Raw genomic sequence first — 17,569 nt, 5'->3', positions numbered from 1 at the left:
TTTAGTTTTTTTTTTTATAAATATCAATAAAATTTTATTTGTTGGGTAAAAAAGCGTGAAAATTTAATATAAGGCTCCTGATATCGTTCTAATAGCAGTTGTAAAATATTAAAAATACATAGGCACAATTTTTTTTTTATAAGCATTTAAAGTTCAAATTTTGACAACATTTATCAAATTTATAATTTATTAATTATTTTGTAGTTAAAAATGTATAAAATGTTTAACTTTTATGGCTAAGGATTGAAAATTTAAAACAAGGCTCCACGTAAATAGGTTATATATAAATTACTTTATTCACAATAATATCGTCAAATATACTTGGTAATATCATAGGCTGACTGACCGTTTTCGCTCAGAATCGTTTTTCTTATGCAATGATATTATATCATTGAATTCAAATTTAACATCATCCATTACAGTGACCCACTTGTAACCTACTGTACAGCAGAGCGATATCCACTTACCCACCATTTTAAATCAGTTAAGTTAAGTTAATAGTTTATATAAAATAGTTAATAATTTATATTATGCACCAATAACAAAAAGTTAAAAGTTAAAAGTCAATTTAACTATAGGTCAACTCAGTTAAAAGTTAATACACACTTTTTGTTAACTTTTTATTAAGTTAAAAAAAAGTTAATTTGTTTATGCAACGCTAGCGTACTTAATTTTTTTCCAACCCAAAACTAAATTATAGACTATAATGTTTATACTTTATATACAGAATTTCCATATAAGTTAGATTCAAATGATACAGACTTTTAACTTTTAACAATTGACGGTAAATATTTTTTGACATGAAAACGAAATAGATTTAAATAGTGAAATATAATAAAATTAAAAACAAAATAAATTAACTTAACTTACTTCTTACAATGAAAAATGAATTCGTTAATTTCACATTAATTAAAAAAGAAATTAAGAAAGTTAACAGTTAAGTTAATGAAATGCCAATAGTAACTAGTTAAGTTAAAAGTTTAAATTAAATTAATTTTAGATTCTGAGCGAAGCGATGAATGTATTGATTCTACAATGATGTGTGTTTTTTTTTTATTTTTTTTATTTTTAATTTTTAATTTTTTTTTTATTTTTGTGTCTGTCATCACCTTTTAGGACAGTAAAAGTGGTTGGATTTTCTTCAATAGTAACTTTTCTGATAGGAAAGTGAATCTAGTTGGTACTTTGGGGGGTCAAAAGTAAAAATTTCCCAGTAGTTTTCACAAGCGACGTGAAAAACAAAAGAAAAATTAAGGAAAAACGGAAATTTTTACGCAAAATCTGTTTTCGAGAAAATCGATTTTGGTTTTTAGTGTAACTCTAAAACAAATGACCGTAGGGACATGAAATTTTGACTGAATGTTTATATTAGCATTTTCTATACACCATAAAATTTACAAAATATTTTGACTCTTTTTGAGCTGTTTACGGCCATTGTCAGTTTTCAATTTTTTTAATTTTTTTTTCTATAAATATCAATAAAATTTTATCTGTTGATTAAAAAAGCTTGAAAATTTAATAGAAGGCTCCTAGGTTATTGTTTCAAAGGCAGATTACCTTGTTTTACATATATAACATGTATGTATTGTATGTTTACAGACGCTTACTGAACACATTGCGACTCGTACGAATTTCAGGCGTAGCTTTTGGGATATTTACACATTTTTTGCTGTACCTACGTGCCAATAAAAATGAAATCAATAAATTCTGCGTTTTTTTACATATTGTTAGCAATTGCATTATGTACACCAAATGTTTCCTCGTACTGTGGAAACGATAGACAAATCGAAGATTTACGAACGGCGTTAATAACACAGGAATCCATTTCCACGGTATTGACAACACTAAGCGCAATACCGGTAACCGGTGCGACGTTAGCGTTCGCGCAAATGATGATGTCCGGTCGATTTGGTTTGCATTTGAAAGAAGTGTTTAAAGAAATGAAAACTTCTTTGGATAAGGATCATAGAGACTACAATCAGTGTTCAGAAATCTTAGAAAAAACAGTAACAGCAAGCACACTCATCAAGTCAACTAGTTTTGGGTTCTCTCTGACGGCAATGATACCGGGTGTCGGTTTGGCATTTTTAGCTCCGAGGTTAGGTACATCGATATCTGCTATGTTACTTATAAGAGAAAGATTAGAATTTTGGCAAAATCTTGGTTGCCAATATGCTACAACAAGAGATTGTAATTTATAGGTGAATCAATAAATGTATATTAATGATATGATTGTAAACGATAATAATAGCTATATATTTGTTTTATCATAAAATAAATATTCTAAATTATACCGTATTATGTTTGATTTCATTTATTAAAAAATTATCTGTTAGAAGTTAGTGAATATATTTTTTTGCATGTATCTTCTTATCTATTTAATGTACAACACTAGTTGTAGGTATACAGTATTATCGTAGTCAGTATAAAACGTATATCCGTGTATTATACGTATGTAATATACGTATATTTATATATTTTTAAATAATTAAGTTTGTTTGTTGTAATGAGAGACGATTTAAAAATGATGATTGATTTTCAAAATATTCGGTTATTTGATTTATATACATTTCAACATATTTGACTTTATTTCATTTACTAAATACATTTTATTTTTAGTTGTAGTTAAGTAAGTTGAGTGGTAACATCAAATTCCTTTTTCAGCTTCGTGACAGACTAATAGTACATATTTAGGTTGGTAAGTTAATTTTCCTTTACTCTATATGGAAATCAAACACATAAGATGTCCAGTTGATTCTGTAAAAGCATTTAGACAATTTGTCATGACTTTTGAAGTGTTTTTATCATATCTACATACTTTATAGTTTAAACTATTTATATAGCAGGGGACACCAAATGGTGGCCTACAGTCAAGAAAAAACAAAGTAAAAAAACGATAGTCTTAGGTATAATGTTCTAGAGTTAAGTTAAATGTATTGATGTGTGTTTTTTTTAAAAAATTTTTTTTTGTGGCTGTCATTACCTATAAGGACAGTGAAAGTGCTTGGATTTTCTTCAACAGTAACTTTTCTGATAGAAAACTGAATCTAGTTAGTACTTTGAGGCGTCAAAAGTAAAAATTTCCCAGTAGTTTTCAAAAACGACGTGAAAAACAAACGAAATATTAAGAAAAAACGGGAATTTTTACGAAAAATCTGTTTTCGAGAATCTGATTTCGATTTTGGTTTTTGTTGCAACTCTAAAAAAAATTAACGTAGGTACATGAAATTTTGACTGAATGTTTATATTAGCATTCTCTATACACCATAACATTTTCCAAATATTTTGACTTATTTTGAGCTGTTTACGGACATTTTCTGTTTCCATTTTTTTTAGTTTTTTTTTCTATAAATATCAATAAAATCTTATTTGTTAGGTAAAAAAGCGTGAGAATTTAATGCAAGGATCCTGATATATTGTTACAATAGCAGTTGAAAAATATTAAAAATATATAGGCACAACTCTTTTTGAAGCATTTAAAGTTCAAATTTTGACAAAATTTATCAAAATTAAAATTTAATAATTATTTTGTAGTTAAAAATTTATAAAATGTTCAACTTTTATAGCTAAGGATTGAAAATTTAAAACAAGGCTCCACGTAAATAGGTTATATATAAATTACTTTATTCACAATAATATCGTCAAATATACTTGGTAATATCATAGGCTGACTGACCGTTTTCGCTCAGAATCGTTTTTCTTATGCAATGATATTATATCATTGAATTCAAATTTAACATCATCCATTACAGTGACCCACTTGTAACCTACTGTACAGCAGAGCGATATCCACTTACCCACCATTTTAAATCAGTTAAGTTAAGTTAATAGTTTATATAAAATAGTTAATAATTTATATTATGCACCAATAACAAAAAGTTAAAAGTTAAAAGTCAATTTAACTATAGGTCAACTCAGTTAAAAGTTAATACACACTTTTTGTTAACTTTTTATTAAGTTAAAAAAAAGTTAATTTGTTTATGCAACGCTAGCGTACTTAATTTTTTTCCAACCCAAAACTAAATTATAGACTATAATGTTTATACTTTATATACAGAATTTCCATATAAGTTAGATTCAAATGATACAGACTTTTAACTTTTAACAATTGACGGTAAATATTTTTTGACATGAAAACGAAATAGATTTAAATAGTGAAATATAATAAAATTAAAAACAAAATAAATTAACTTAACTTACTTCTTACAATGAAAAATGAATTCGTTAATTTCACATTAATTAAAAAAGAAATTAAGAAAGTTAACAGTTAAGTTAATGAAATGCCAATAGTAACTAGTTAAGTTAAAAGTTTAAATTAAATTAATTTTAGATTCTGAGCGAAGCGATGAATGTATTGATTCTACAATGATGTGTGTTTTTTTTTTTTATTCTTTTTTTATTTTTGTGTCTGTCATCACCTTTTAGGACAGTAAAAGTGGTTGGAGTTTCTTCAATAGTAACTTTTCTGATAGGAAAGTGAATCTAGTTGGTACTTTGGGGGGTCAAAAGTAAAAACTTCCCAGTAGTTTTCACAAGCGACGTGAAAAACAAAAGAAAAATTAAGGAAAAACGGAAATTTTTACGCAAAATCTGTTTTCGAGAAAATCGATTTTGGTTTTTAGTGTAACTCTAAAACAAATGACCGTAGGGACATGAAATTTTGACTGAATGTTTATATTAGCATTTTCTATACACCATAAAATTTACAAAATATTTTGACTCTTTTTGAGCTGTTTACGGCCATTGTCAGTTTTCAATTTTTTTAGTTTTTTTTTCTATAAATATCAATAAAATTTTATCTGTTGATTAAAAAAGCTTGAAAATTTAATAGAAGGCTCCTAGGTTATTGTTTCAAAGGCAGATGAAAAAAATTAAAAATCTTTAGTCACAGTTTTTAATTATAAGCATTTAAGTTCAAATTTTGACAAAATACGGAAAAATCACGAAAAATAGCAAATTATTTTGAGTTGAGAATTCATAAAAATTTTTCTTTTTAAATCTAAGATTTGAAAATGTAATATAAGATTACTCATAAGTTTATCTACCTTTATCAACAAAAAAATGTCTACAAGAAACTTAAATTAAATTTTTATGAGTGTCTGAAATTTATATTTTTACTACATTTGATATTCACTCGATTTCTCATGTAACAATTTTCTTATTTTATTGTAATTAAAAAACGAATGACTGTAGATACTTGGAAATTTAACTGAATGTTTATATTAGCATATTCTATACACCATAAAATGTTGAAAATAATTTGACTCTTTTTACGGACATTGTCAATTTTCAATTTTTTTAGTTTTTTTTTTTTATAAATATCAATAAAATTTTATTTGTTGGGTAAAAAAGCGTGAAAATTTAATATAAGGCTCCTGATATCGTTCTAATAGCAGTTGTAAAATATTAAAAATACATAGGCACAATTTTTTTTTTTATAAGCATTTAAAGTTCAAATTTTGACAACATTTATCAAATTTATAATTTATTAATTATTTTGTAGTTAAAAATGTATAAAATGTTTAACTTTTATGGCTAAGGATTGACAATTTAAAACAAGGCTCCACGTAAATAGGTTATATATAAATTACTTTATTCACAATAATATCGTCAAATATACTTGGTAATATCATAGGCTGACTGACCGTTTTCGCTCAGAATCGTTTTTCTTATGCAATGATATTATATCATTGAATTCAAATTTAACATCATCCATTACAGTGACCCACTTGTAACCTACTGTACAGCAGAGCGATATCCACTTACCCACCATTTTAAATCAGTTAAGTTAAGTTAATAGTTTATATAAAATAGTTAATAATTTATATTATGCACCAATAACAAAAAGTTAAAAGTTAAAAGTCAATTTAACTATAGGTCAACTCAGTTAAAAGTTAATACACACTTTTTGTTAACTTTTTATTAAGTTAAAAAAAAGTTAATTTGTTTATGCAACGCTAGCGTACTTAATTTTTTTCCAACCCAAAACTAAATTATAGACTATAATGTTTATACTTTATATACAGAATTTCCATATAAGTTAGATTCAAATGATACAGACTTTTAACTTTTAACAATTGACGGTAAATATTTTTTGACATGAAAACGAAATAGATTTAAATAGTGAAATATAATAAAATTAAAAACAAAATAAATTAACTTAACTTACTTCTTACAATGAAAAATGAATTCGTTAATTTCACATTAATTAAAAAAGAAATTAAGAAAGTTAACAGTTAAGTTAATGAAATGCCAATAGTAACTAGTTAAGTTAAAAGTTTAAATTAAATTAATTTTAGATTCTGAGCGAAGCGATGAATGTATTGATTCTACAATGATGTGTGTTTTTTTTTTTATTTTTTTTATTTTTAATTTTTAATTTTTTTTTTATTTTTGTGTCTGTCATCACCTTTTAGGACAGTAAAAGTGGTTGGATTTTCTTCAATAGTAACTTTTCTGATAGGAAAGTGAATCTAGTTGGTACTTTGGGGGGTCAAAAGTAAAAATTTCCCAGTAGTTTTCACAAGCGACGTGAAAAACAAAAGAAAAATTAAGGAAAAACGGAAATTTTTACGCAAAATCTGTTTTCGAGAAAATCGATTTTGGTTTTTAGTGTAACTCTAAAACAAATGACCGTAGGGACATGAAATTTTGACTGAATGTTTATATTAGCATTTTCTATACACCATAAAATTTACAAAATATTTTGACTCTTTTTGAGCTGTTTACGGCCATTGTCAGTTTTCAATTTTTTTAATTTTTTTTTCTATAAATATCAATAAAATTTTATCTGTTGATTAAAAAAGCTTGAAAATTTAATAGAAGGCTCCTAGGTTATTGTTTCAAAGGCAGATTACCTTGTTTTACATATATAACATGTATGTATTGTATGTTTACAGACGCTTACTGAACACATTGCGACTCGTACGAATTTCAGGCGTAGCTTTTGGGATATTTACACATTTTTTGCTGTACCTACGTGCCAATAAAAATGAAATCAATAAATTCTGCGTTTTTTTACATATTGTTAGCAATTGCATTATGTACACCAAATGTTTCCTCGTACTGTGGAAACGATAGACAAATCGAAGATTTACGAACGGCGTTAATAACACAGGAATCCATTTCCACGGTATTGACAACACTAAGCGCAATACCGGTAACCGGTGCGACGTTAGCGTTCGCGCAAATGATGATGTCCGGTCGATTTGGTTTGCATTTGAAAGAAGTGTTTAAAGAAATGAAAACTTCTTTGGATAAGGATCATAGAGACTACAATCAGTGTTCAGAAATCTTAGAAAAAACAGTAACAGCAAGCACACTCATCAAGTCAACTAGTTTTGGGTTCTCTCTGACGGCAATGATACCGGGTGTCGGTTTGGCATTTTTAGCTCCGAGGTTAGGTACATCGATATCTGCTATGTTACTTATAAGAGAAAGATTAGAATTTTGGCAAAATCTTGGTTGCCAATATGCTACAACAAGAGATTGTAATTTATAGGTGAATCAATAAATGTATATTAATGATATGATTGTAAACGATAATAATAGCTATATATTTGTTTTATCATAAAATAAATATTCTAAATTATACCGTATTATGTTTGATTTCATTTATTAAAAAATTATCTGTTAGAAGTTAGTGAATATATTTTTTTGCATGTATCTTCTTATCTATTTAATGTACAACACTAGTTGTAGGTATACAGTATTATCGTAGTCAGTATAAAACGTATATCCGTGTATTATACGTATGTAATATACGTATATTTATATATTTTTAAATAATTAAGTTTGTTTGTTGTAATGAGAGACGATTTAAAAATGATGATTGATTTTCAAAATATTCGGTTATTTGATTTATATACATTTCAACATATTTGACTTTATTTCATTTACTAAATACATTTTATTTTTAGTTGTAGTTAAGTAAGTTGAGTGGTAACATCAAATTCCTTTTTCAGCTTCGTGACAGACTAATAGTACATATTTAGGTTGGTAAGTTAATTTTCCTTTACTCTATATGGAAATCAAACACATAAGATGTCCAGTTGATTCTGTAAAAGCATTTAGACAATTTGTCATGACTTTTGAAGTGTTTTTATCATATCTACATACTTTATAGTTTAAACTATTTATATAGCAGGGGACACCAAATGGTGGCCTACAGTCAAGAAAAAACAAAGTAAAAAAACGATAGTCTTAGGTATAATGTTCTAGAGTTAAGTTAAATGTATTGATGTGTGTTTTTTTTAAAAAATTTTTTTTTGTGGCTGTCATTACCTATAAGGACAGTGAAAGTGCTTGGATTTTCTTCAACAGTAACTTTTCTGATAGAAAACTGAATCTAGTTAGTACTTTGAGGCGTCAAAAGTAAAAATTTCCCAGTAGTTTTCAAAAACGACGTGAAAAACAAACGAAATATTAAGAAAAAACGGGAATTTTTACGAAAAATCTGTTTTCGAGAATCTGATTTCGATTTTGGTTTTTGTTGCAACTCTAAAAAAAATTAACGTAGGTACATGAAATTTTGACTGAATGTTTATATTAGCATTCTCTATACACCATAACATTTTCCAAATATTTTGACTTATTTTGAGCTGTTTACGGACATTTTCTGTTTCCATTTTTTTTAGTTTTTTTTTCTATAAATATCAATAAAATCTTATTTGTTAGGTAAAAAAGCGTGAGAATTTAATGCAAGGATCCTGATATATTGTTACAATAGCAGTTGAAAAATATTAAAAATATATAGGCACAACTCTTTTTGAAGCATTTAAAGTTCAAATTTTGACAAAATTTATCAAAATTAAAATTTAATAATTATTTTGTAGTTAAAAATTTATAAAATGTTCAACTTTTATAGCTAAGGATTGAAAATTTAAAACAAGGCTCCACGTAAATAGGTTATATATAAATTACTTTATTCACAATAATATCGTCAAATATACTTGGTAATATCATAGGCTGACTGACCGTTTTCGCTCAGAATCGTTTTTCTTATGCAATGATATTATATCATTGAATTCAAATTTAACATCATCCATTACAGTGACCCACTTGTAACCTACTGTACAGCAGAGCGATATCCACTTACCCACCATTTTAAATCAGTTAAGTTAAGTTAATAGTTTATATAAAATAGTTAATAATTTATATTATGCACCAATAACAAAAAGTTAAAAGTTAAAAGTCAATTTAACTATAGGTCAACTCAGTTAAAAGTTAATACACACTTTTTGTTAACTTTTTATTAAGTTAAAAAAAAGTTAATTTGTTTATGCAACGCTAGCGTACTTAATTTTTTTCCAACCCAAAACTAAATTATAGACTATAATGTTTATACTTTATATACAGAATTTCCATATAAGTTAGATTCAAATGATACAGACTTTTAACTTTTAACAATTGACGGTAAATATTTTTTGACATGAAAACGAAATAGATTTAAATAGTGAAATATAATAAAATTAAAAACAAAATAAATTAACTTAACTTACTTCTTACAATGAAAAATGAATTCGTTAATTTCACATTAATTAAAAAAGAAATTAAGAAAGTTAACAGTTAAGTTAATGAAATGCCAATAGTAACTAGTTAAGTTAAAAGTTTAAATTAAATTAATTTTAGATTCTGAGCGAAGCGATGAATGTATTGATTCTACAATGATGTGTGTTTTTTTTTTTATTCTTTTTTTATTTTTGTGTCTGTCATCACCTTTTAGGACAGTAAAAGTGGTTGGAGTTTCTTCAATAGTAACTTTTCTGATAGGAAAGTGAATCTAGTTGGTACTTTGGGGGGTCAAAAGTAAAAACTTCCCAGTAGTTTTCACAAGCGACGTGAAAAACAAAAGAAAAATTAAGGAAAAACGGAAATTTTTACGCAAAATCTGTTTTCGAGAAAATCGATTTTGGTTTTTAGTGTAACTCTAAAACAAATGACCGTAGGGACATGAAATTTTGACTGAATGTTTATATTAGCATTTTCTATACACCATAAAATTTACAAAATATTTTGACTCTTTTTGAGCTGTTTACGGCCATTGTCAGTTTTCAATTTTTTTAGTTTTTTTTTCTATAAATATCAATAAAATTTTATCTGTTGATTAAAAAAGCTTGAAAATTTAATAGAAGGCTCCTAGGTTATTGTTTCAAAGGCAGATGAAAAAAATTAAAAATCTTTAGTCACAGTTTTTAATTATAAGCATTTAAGTTCAAATTTTGACAAAATACGGAAAAATCACGAAAAATAGCAAATTATTTTGAGTTGAGAATTCATAAAAATTTTTCTTTTTAAATCTAAGATTTGAAAATGTAATATAAGATTACTCATAAGTTTATCTACCTTTATCAACAAAAAAATGTCTACAAGAAACTTAAATTAAATTTTTATGAGTGTCTGAAATTTATATTTTTACTACATTTGATATTCACTCGATTTCTCATGTAACAATTTTCTTATTTTATTGTAATTAAAAAACGAATGACTGTAGATACTTGGAAATTTAACTGAATGTTTATATTAGCATATTCTATACACCATAAAATGTTGAAAATAATTTGACTCTTTTTACGGACATTGTCAATTTTCAATTTTTTTAGTTTTTTTTTTTTATAAATATCAATAAAATTTTATTTGTTGGGTAAAAAAGCGTGAAAATTTAATATAAGGCTCCTGATATCGTTCTAATAGCAGTTGTAAAATATTAAAAATACATAGGCACAATTTTTTTTTTATAAGCATTTAAAGTTCAAATTTTGACAACATTTATCAAATTTATAATTTATTAATTATTTTGTAGTTAAAAATGTATAAAATGTTTAACTTTTATGGCTAAGGATTGAAAATTTAAAACAAGGCTCCACGTAAATAGGTTATATATAAATTACTTTATTCACAATAATATCGTCAAATATACTTGGTAATATCATAGGCTGACTGACCGTTTTCGCTCAGAATCGTTTTTCTTATGCAATGATATTATATCATTGAATTCAAATTTAACATCATCCATTACAGTGACCCACTTGTAACCTACTGTACAGCAGAGCGATATCCACTTACCCACCATTTTAAATCAGTTAAGTTAAGTTAATAGTTTATATAAAATAGTTAATAATTTATATTATGCACCAATAACAAAAAGTTAAAAGTTAAAAGTCAATTTAACTATAGGTCAACTCAGTTAAAAGTTAATACACACTTTTTGTTAACTTTTTATTAAGTTAAAAAAAAGTTAATTTGTTTATGCAACGCTAGCGTACTTAATTTTTTTCCATTTTTTTCCGAGGTTAGGTACATCGATATCTGCTATGTTACTTATAAGAGAAAGATTAGAATTTTGGCAAAATCTTGGTTGCCAATATGCTACAACAAGAGATTGTAATTTATAGGTGAATCAATAAATGTATATTAATGATATGATTGTAAACGATAATAATAGCTATATATTTGTTTTATCATAAAATAAATATTCTAAATTATACCGTATTATGTTTGATTTCATTTATTAAAAAATTATCTGTTAGAAGTTAGTGAATATATTTTTTTGCATGTATCTTCTTATCTATTTAATGTACAACACTAGTTGTAGGTATACAGTATTATCGTAGTCAGTATAAAACGTATATCCGTGTATTATACGTATGTAATATACGTATATTTATATATTTTTAAATAATTAAGTTTGTTTGTTGTAATGAGAGACGATTTAAAAATGATGATTGATTTTCAAAATATTCGGTTATTTGATTTATATACATTTCAACATATTTGACTTTATTTCATTTACTAAATACATTTTATTTTTAGTTGTAGTTAAGTAAGTTGAGTGGTAACATCAAATTCCTTTTTCAGCTTCGTGACAGACTAATAGTACATATTTAGGTTGGTAAGTTAATTTTCCTTTACTCTATATGGAAATCAAACACATAAGATGTCCAGTTGATTCTGTAAAAGCATTTAGACAATTTGTCATGACTTTTGAAGTGTTTTTATCATATCTACATACTTTATAGTTTAAACTATTTATATAGCAGGGGACACCAAATGGTGGCCTACAGTCAAGAAAAAACAAAGTAAAAAAACGATAGTCTTAGGTATAATGTTCTAGAGTTAAGTTAAATGTATTGATGTGTGTTTTTTTTAAAAAATTTTTTTTTGTGGCTGTCATTACCTATAAGGACAGTGAAAGTGCTTGGATTTTCTTCAACAGTAACTTTTCTGATAGAAAACTGAATCTAGTTAGTACTTTGAGGCGTCAAAAGTAAAAATTTCCCAGTAGTTTTCAAAAACGACGTGAAAAACAAACGAAATATTAAGAAAAAACGGGAATTTTTACGAAAAATCTGTTTTCGAGAATCTGATTTCGATTTTGGTTTTTGTTGCAACTCTAAAAAAAATTAACGTAGGTACATGAAATTTTGACTGAATGTTTATATTAGCATTCTCTATACACCATAACATTTTCCAAATATTTTGACTTATTTTGAGCTGTTTACGGACATTTTCTGTTTCCATTTTTTTTAGTTTTTTTTTCTATAAATATCAATAAAATCTTATTTGTTAGGTAAAAAAGCGTGAGAATTTAATGCAAGGATCCTGATATATTGTTACAATAGCAGTTGAAAAATATTAAAAATACATAGGCACAATTTTTTTTTTATAAGCATTTAAAGTTCAAATTTTGACAACATTTATCAAATTTATAATTTATTAATTATTTTGTAGTTAAAAATGTATAAAATGTTTAACTTTTATGGCTAAGGATTGAAAATTTATAACAAGGCTCCACGTAAATAGGTTATATATAAATTACTTTATTCACAATAATATCGTCAAATATACTTGGTAATATCATAGGCTGACTGACCGTTTTCGCTCAGAATCGTTTTTCTTATGCAATGATATTATATCATTGAATTCAAATTTAACATCATCCATTACAGTGACCCACTTGTAACCTACTGTACAGCAGAGCGATATCCACTTACCCACCATTTTAAATCAGTTAAGTTAAGTTAATAGTTTATATAAAATAGTTAATAATTTATATTATGCACCAATAACAAAAAGTTAAAAGTTAAAAGTCAATTTAACTATAGGTCAACTCAGTTAAAAGTTAATACACACTTTTTGTTAACTTTTTATTAAGTTAAAAAAAAGTTAATTTGTTTATGCAACGCTAGCGTACTTAATTTTTTTCCAACCCAAAACTAAATTATAGACTATAATGTTTATACTTTATATACAGAATTTCCATATAAGTTAGATTCAAATGATACAGACTTTTAACTTTTAACAATTGACGGTAAATATTTTTTGACATGAAAACGAAATAGATTTAAATAGTGAAATATAATAAAATTAAAAACAAAATAAATTAACTTAACTTACTTCTTACAATGAAAAATGAATTCGTTAATTTCACATTAATTAAAAAAGAAATTAAGAAAGTTATCAGTTAAGTTAATGAAATGCCAATAGTAACTAGTTAAGTTAAAAGTTTAAATTAAATTAATTTTAGATTCTGAGCGAAGCGATGAATGTATTGATTCTACAATGATGTGTGTTTTTTTTTTTATTCTTTTTTTATTTTTGTGTCTGTCATCACCTTTTAGGACAGTAAAAGTGGTTGGATTTTCTTCAATAGTAACTTTTCTGATAGGAAAGTGAATCTAGTTGGTACTTTGGGGGGTCAAAAGTAAAAATTTCCCAGTAGTTTTCACAAGCGACGTGAAAAACAAAAGAAAAATTAAGGAAAAACGGAAATTTTTACGCAAAATCTGTTTTCGAGAAAATCGATTTTGGTTTTTAGTGTAACTCTAAAACAAATGACCGTAGGGACATGAAATTTTGACTGAATGTTTATATTAGCATTTTCTATACACCATAAAATTTACAAAATATTTTGACTCTTTTTGAGCTGTTTACGGCCATTGTCAGTTTTCAATTTTTTTAATTTTTTTTTCTATAAATATCAATAAAATTTTATCTGTTGATTAAAAAAGCTTGAAAATTTAATAGAAGGCTCCTAGGTTATTGTTTCAAAGGCAGATTACCTTGTTTTACATATATAACATGTATGTATTGTATGTTTACAGACGCTTACTGAACACATTGCGACTCGTACGAATTTCAGGCGTAGCTTTTGGGATATTTACACATTTTTTGCTGTACCTACGTGCCAATAAAAATGAAATCAATAAATTCTGCGTTTTTTTACATATTGTTAGCAATTGCATTATGTACACCAAATGTTTCCTCGTACTGTGGAAACGATAGACAAATCGAAGATTTACGAACGGCGTTAATAACACAGGAATCCATTTCCACGGTATTGACAACACTAAGCGCAATACCGGTAACCGGTGCGACGTTAGCGTTCGCGCAAATGATGATGTCCGGTCGATTTGGTTTGCATTTGAAAGAAGTGTTTAAAGAAATGAAAACTTCTTTGGATAAGGATCATAGAGACTACAATCAGTGTTCAGAAATCTTAGAAAAAACAGTAACAGCAAGCACACTCATCAAGTCAACTAGTTTTGGGTTCTCTCTGACGGCAATGATACCGGGTGTCGGTTTGGCATTTTTAGCTCCGAGGTTAGGTACATCGATATCTGCTATGTTACTTATAAGAGAAAGATTAGAATTTTGGCAAAATCTTGGTTGCCAATATGCTACAACAAGAGATTGTAATTTATAGGTGAATCAATAAATGTATATTAATGATATGATTGTAAACGATAATAATAGCTATATATTTGTTTTATCATAAAATAAATATTCTAAATTATACCGTATTATGTTTGATTTCATTTATTAAAAAATTATCTGTTAGAAGTTAGTGAATATATTTTTTTGCATGTATCTTCTTATCTATTTAATGTACAACACTAGTTGTAGGTATACAGTATTATCGTAGTCAGTATAAAACGTATATCCGTGTATTATACGTATGTAATATACGTATATTTATATATTTTTAAATAATTAAGTTTGTTTGTTGTAATGAGAGACGATTTAAAAATGATGATTGATTTTCAAAATATTCGGTTATTTGATTTATATACATTTCAACATATTTGACTTTATTTCATTTACTAAATACATTTTATTTTTAGTTGTAGTTAAGTAAGTTGAGTGGTAACATCAAATTCCTTTTTCAGCTTCGTGACAGACTAATAGTACATATTTAGGTTGGTAAGTTAATTTTCCTTTACTCTATATGGAAATCAAACACATAAGATGTCCAGTTGATTCTGTAAAAGCATTTAGACAATTTGTCATGACTTTTGAAGTGTTTTTATCATATCTACATACTTTATAGTTTAAACTATTTATATAGCAGGGGACACCAAATGGTGGCCTACAGTCAAGAAAAAACAAAGTAAAAAAACGATAGTCTTAGGTATAATGTTCTAGAGTTAAGTTAAATGTATTGATGTGTGTTTTTTTTAAAAAATTTTTTTTTGTGGCTGTCATTACCTATAAGGACAGTGAAAGTGCTTGGATTTTCTTCAACAGTAACTTTTCTGATAGAAAACTGAATCTAGTTAGTACTTTGAGGCGTCAAAAGTAAAAATTTCCCAGTAGTTTTCAAAAACGACGTGAAAAACAAACGAAATATTAAGAAAAAACGGGAATTTTTACGAAAAATCTGTTTTCGAGAATCTGATTTCGATTTTGGTTTTTGTTGCAACTCTAAAAAAAATTAACGTAGGTACATGAAATTTTGACTGAATGTTTATATTAGCATTCTCTATACACCATAACATTTTCCAAATATTTTGACTTATTTTGAGCTGTTTACGGACATTTTCTGTTTCCATTTTTTTTAGTTTTTTTTTCTATAAATATCAATAAAATCTTATTTGTTAGGTAAAAAAGCGTGAGAATTTAATGCAAGGATCCTGATATATTGTTACAATAGCAGTTGAAAAATATTAAAAATATATAGGCACAACTCTTTTTGAAGCATTTAAAGTTCAAATTTTGACAAAATTTATCAAAATTAAAATTTAATAATTATTTTGTAGTTAAAAATTTATAAAATGTTCAACTTTTATAGCTAAGGATTGAAAATTTAAAACAAGGCTCCACGTAAATAGGTTATATATAAATTACTTTATTCACAATAATATCGTCAAATATACTTGGTAATATCATAGGCTGACTGACCGTTTTCGCTCAGAATCGTTTTTCTTATGCAATGATATTATATCATTGAATTCAAATTTAACATCATCCATTACAGTGACCCACTTGTAACCTACTGTACAGCAGAGCGATATCCACTTACCCACCATTTTAAATCAGTTAAGTTAAGTTAATAGTTTATATAAAATAGTTAATAATTTATATTATGCACCAATAACAAAAAGTTAAAAGTTAAAAGTCAATTTAACTATAGGTCAACTCAGTTAAAAGTTAATACACACTTTTTGTTAACTTTTTATTAAGTTAAAAAAAAGTTAATTTGTTTATGCAACGCTAGCGTACTTAATTTTTTTCCAACCCAAAACTAAATTATAGACTATAATGTTTATACTTTATATACAGAATTTCCATATAAGTTAGATTCAAATGATACAGACTTTTAACTTTTAACAATTGACGGTAAATATTTTTTGACATGAAAACGAAATAGATTTAAATAGTGAAATATAATAAAATTAAAAACAAAATAAATTAACTTAACTTACTTCTTACAATGAAAAATGAATTCGTTAATTTCACATTAATTAAAAAAGAAATTAAGAAAGTTAACAGTTAAGTTAATGAAATGCCAATAGTAACTAGTTAAGTTAAAAGTTTAAATTAAATTAATTTTAGATTCTGAGCGAAGCGATGAATGTATTGATTCTACAATGATGTGTGTTTTTTTTTTTATTCTTTTTTTATTTTTGTGTCTGTCATCACCTTTTAGGACAGTAAAAGTGGTTGGAGTTTCTTCAATAGTAACTTTTCTGATAGGAAAGTGAATCTAGTTGGTACTTTGGGGGGTCAAAAGTAAAAACTTCCCAGTAGTTTTCACAAGCGACGTGAAAAACAAAAGAAAAATTAAGGAAAAACGGAAATTTTTACGCAAAATCTGTTTTCGAGAAAATCGATTTTGGTTTTTAGTGTAACTCTAAAACAAATGACCGTAGGGACATGAAATTTTGACTGAATGTTTATATTAGCATTTTCTATACACCATAAAATTTACAAAATATTTTGACTCTTTTTGAGCTGTTTACGGCCATTGTCAGTTTTCAATTTTTTTAGTTTTTTTTTCTATAAATATCAATAAAATTTTATCTGTTGATTAAAAAAGCTTGAAAATTTAATAGAAGAATCCTAGGTTATTGTTTCAAAGGCAGATGAAAAAAATTAAAAATCTTTAGTCACAGTTTTTAATTATAAGCATTTAAGTTCAAATTTTGACAAAATACGGAAAAATCACGAAAAATAGCAAATTATTTTGAGTTGAGAATTCATAAAAATTTTTCTTTTTAAATCTAAGATTTGAAAATGTAATATAAGATTACTCATAAGTTTGTCTACCTTTATCAACAAAAAAATGTCT

General features: G+C 26.2%; 3 protein-coding genes across 3 annotated transcripts; all 3 read left to right on the top strand.

The window, feature by feature from the left end:
• Window positions 1-1,691: 1,691 nt before the first annotated feature.
• LOC132933705 (uncharacterized) lies at window positions 1,692-2,201 on the top strand. The gene has a single exon (XM_060999988.1). The coding sequence runs from the start codon at window positions 1,692-1,694 to the stop codon at window positions 2,199-2,201; it is 510 nt and encodes a 169-aa protein (XP_060855971.1).
• Window positions 2,202-6,991: 4,790 nt separating this feature from the next.
• On the top strand, window positions 6,992-7,501 carry LOC132933708 (uncharacterized). Its single transcript, XM_060999991.1, has one exon. The coding sequence runs from the start codon at window positions 6,992-6,994 to the stop codon at window positions 7,499-7,501; it is 510 nt and encodes a 169-aa protein (XP_060855974.1).
• Window positions 7,502-14,194: 6,693 nt separating this feature from the next.
• Window positions 14,195-14,704, top strand: LOC132933707 (uncharacterized). Its single transcript, XM_060999990.1, has one exon. The coding sequence runs from the start codon at window positions 14,195-14,197 to the stop codon at window positions 14,702-14,704; it is 510 nt and encodes a 169-aa protein (XP_060855973.1).
• The last annotated feature ends 2,865 nt before the right edge of the window (window positions 14,705-17,569 follow it).

Source organism: Metopolophium dirhodum, chromosome 1 (genome assembly GCF_019925205.1).
Source record: "Metopolophium dirhodum isolate CAU chromosome 1, ASM1992520v1, whole genome shotgun sequence".
Lineage (NCBI taxonomy): Eukaryota > Metazoa > Arthropoda > Insecta > Hemiptera > Aphididae > Metopolophium > Metopolophium dirhodum.
The sequence above is the reverse complement of the archived record's forward strand: the minus strand, read 5'-3'. Positions and strand labels throughout refer to the sequence as shown.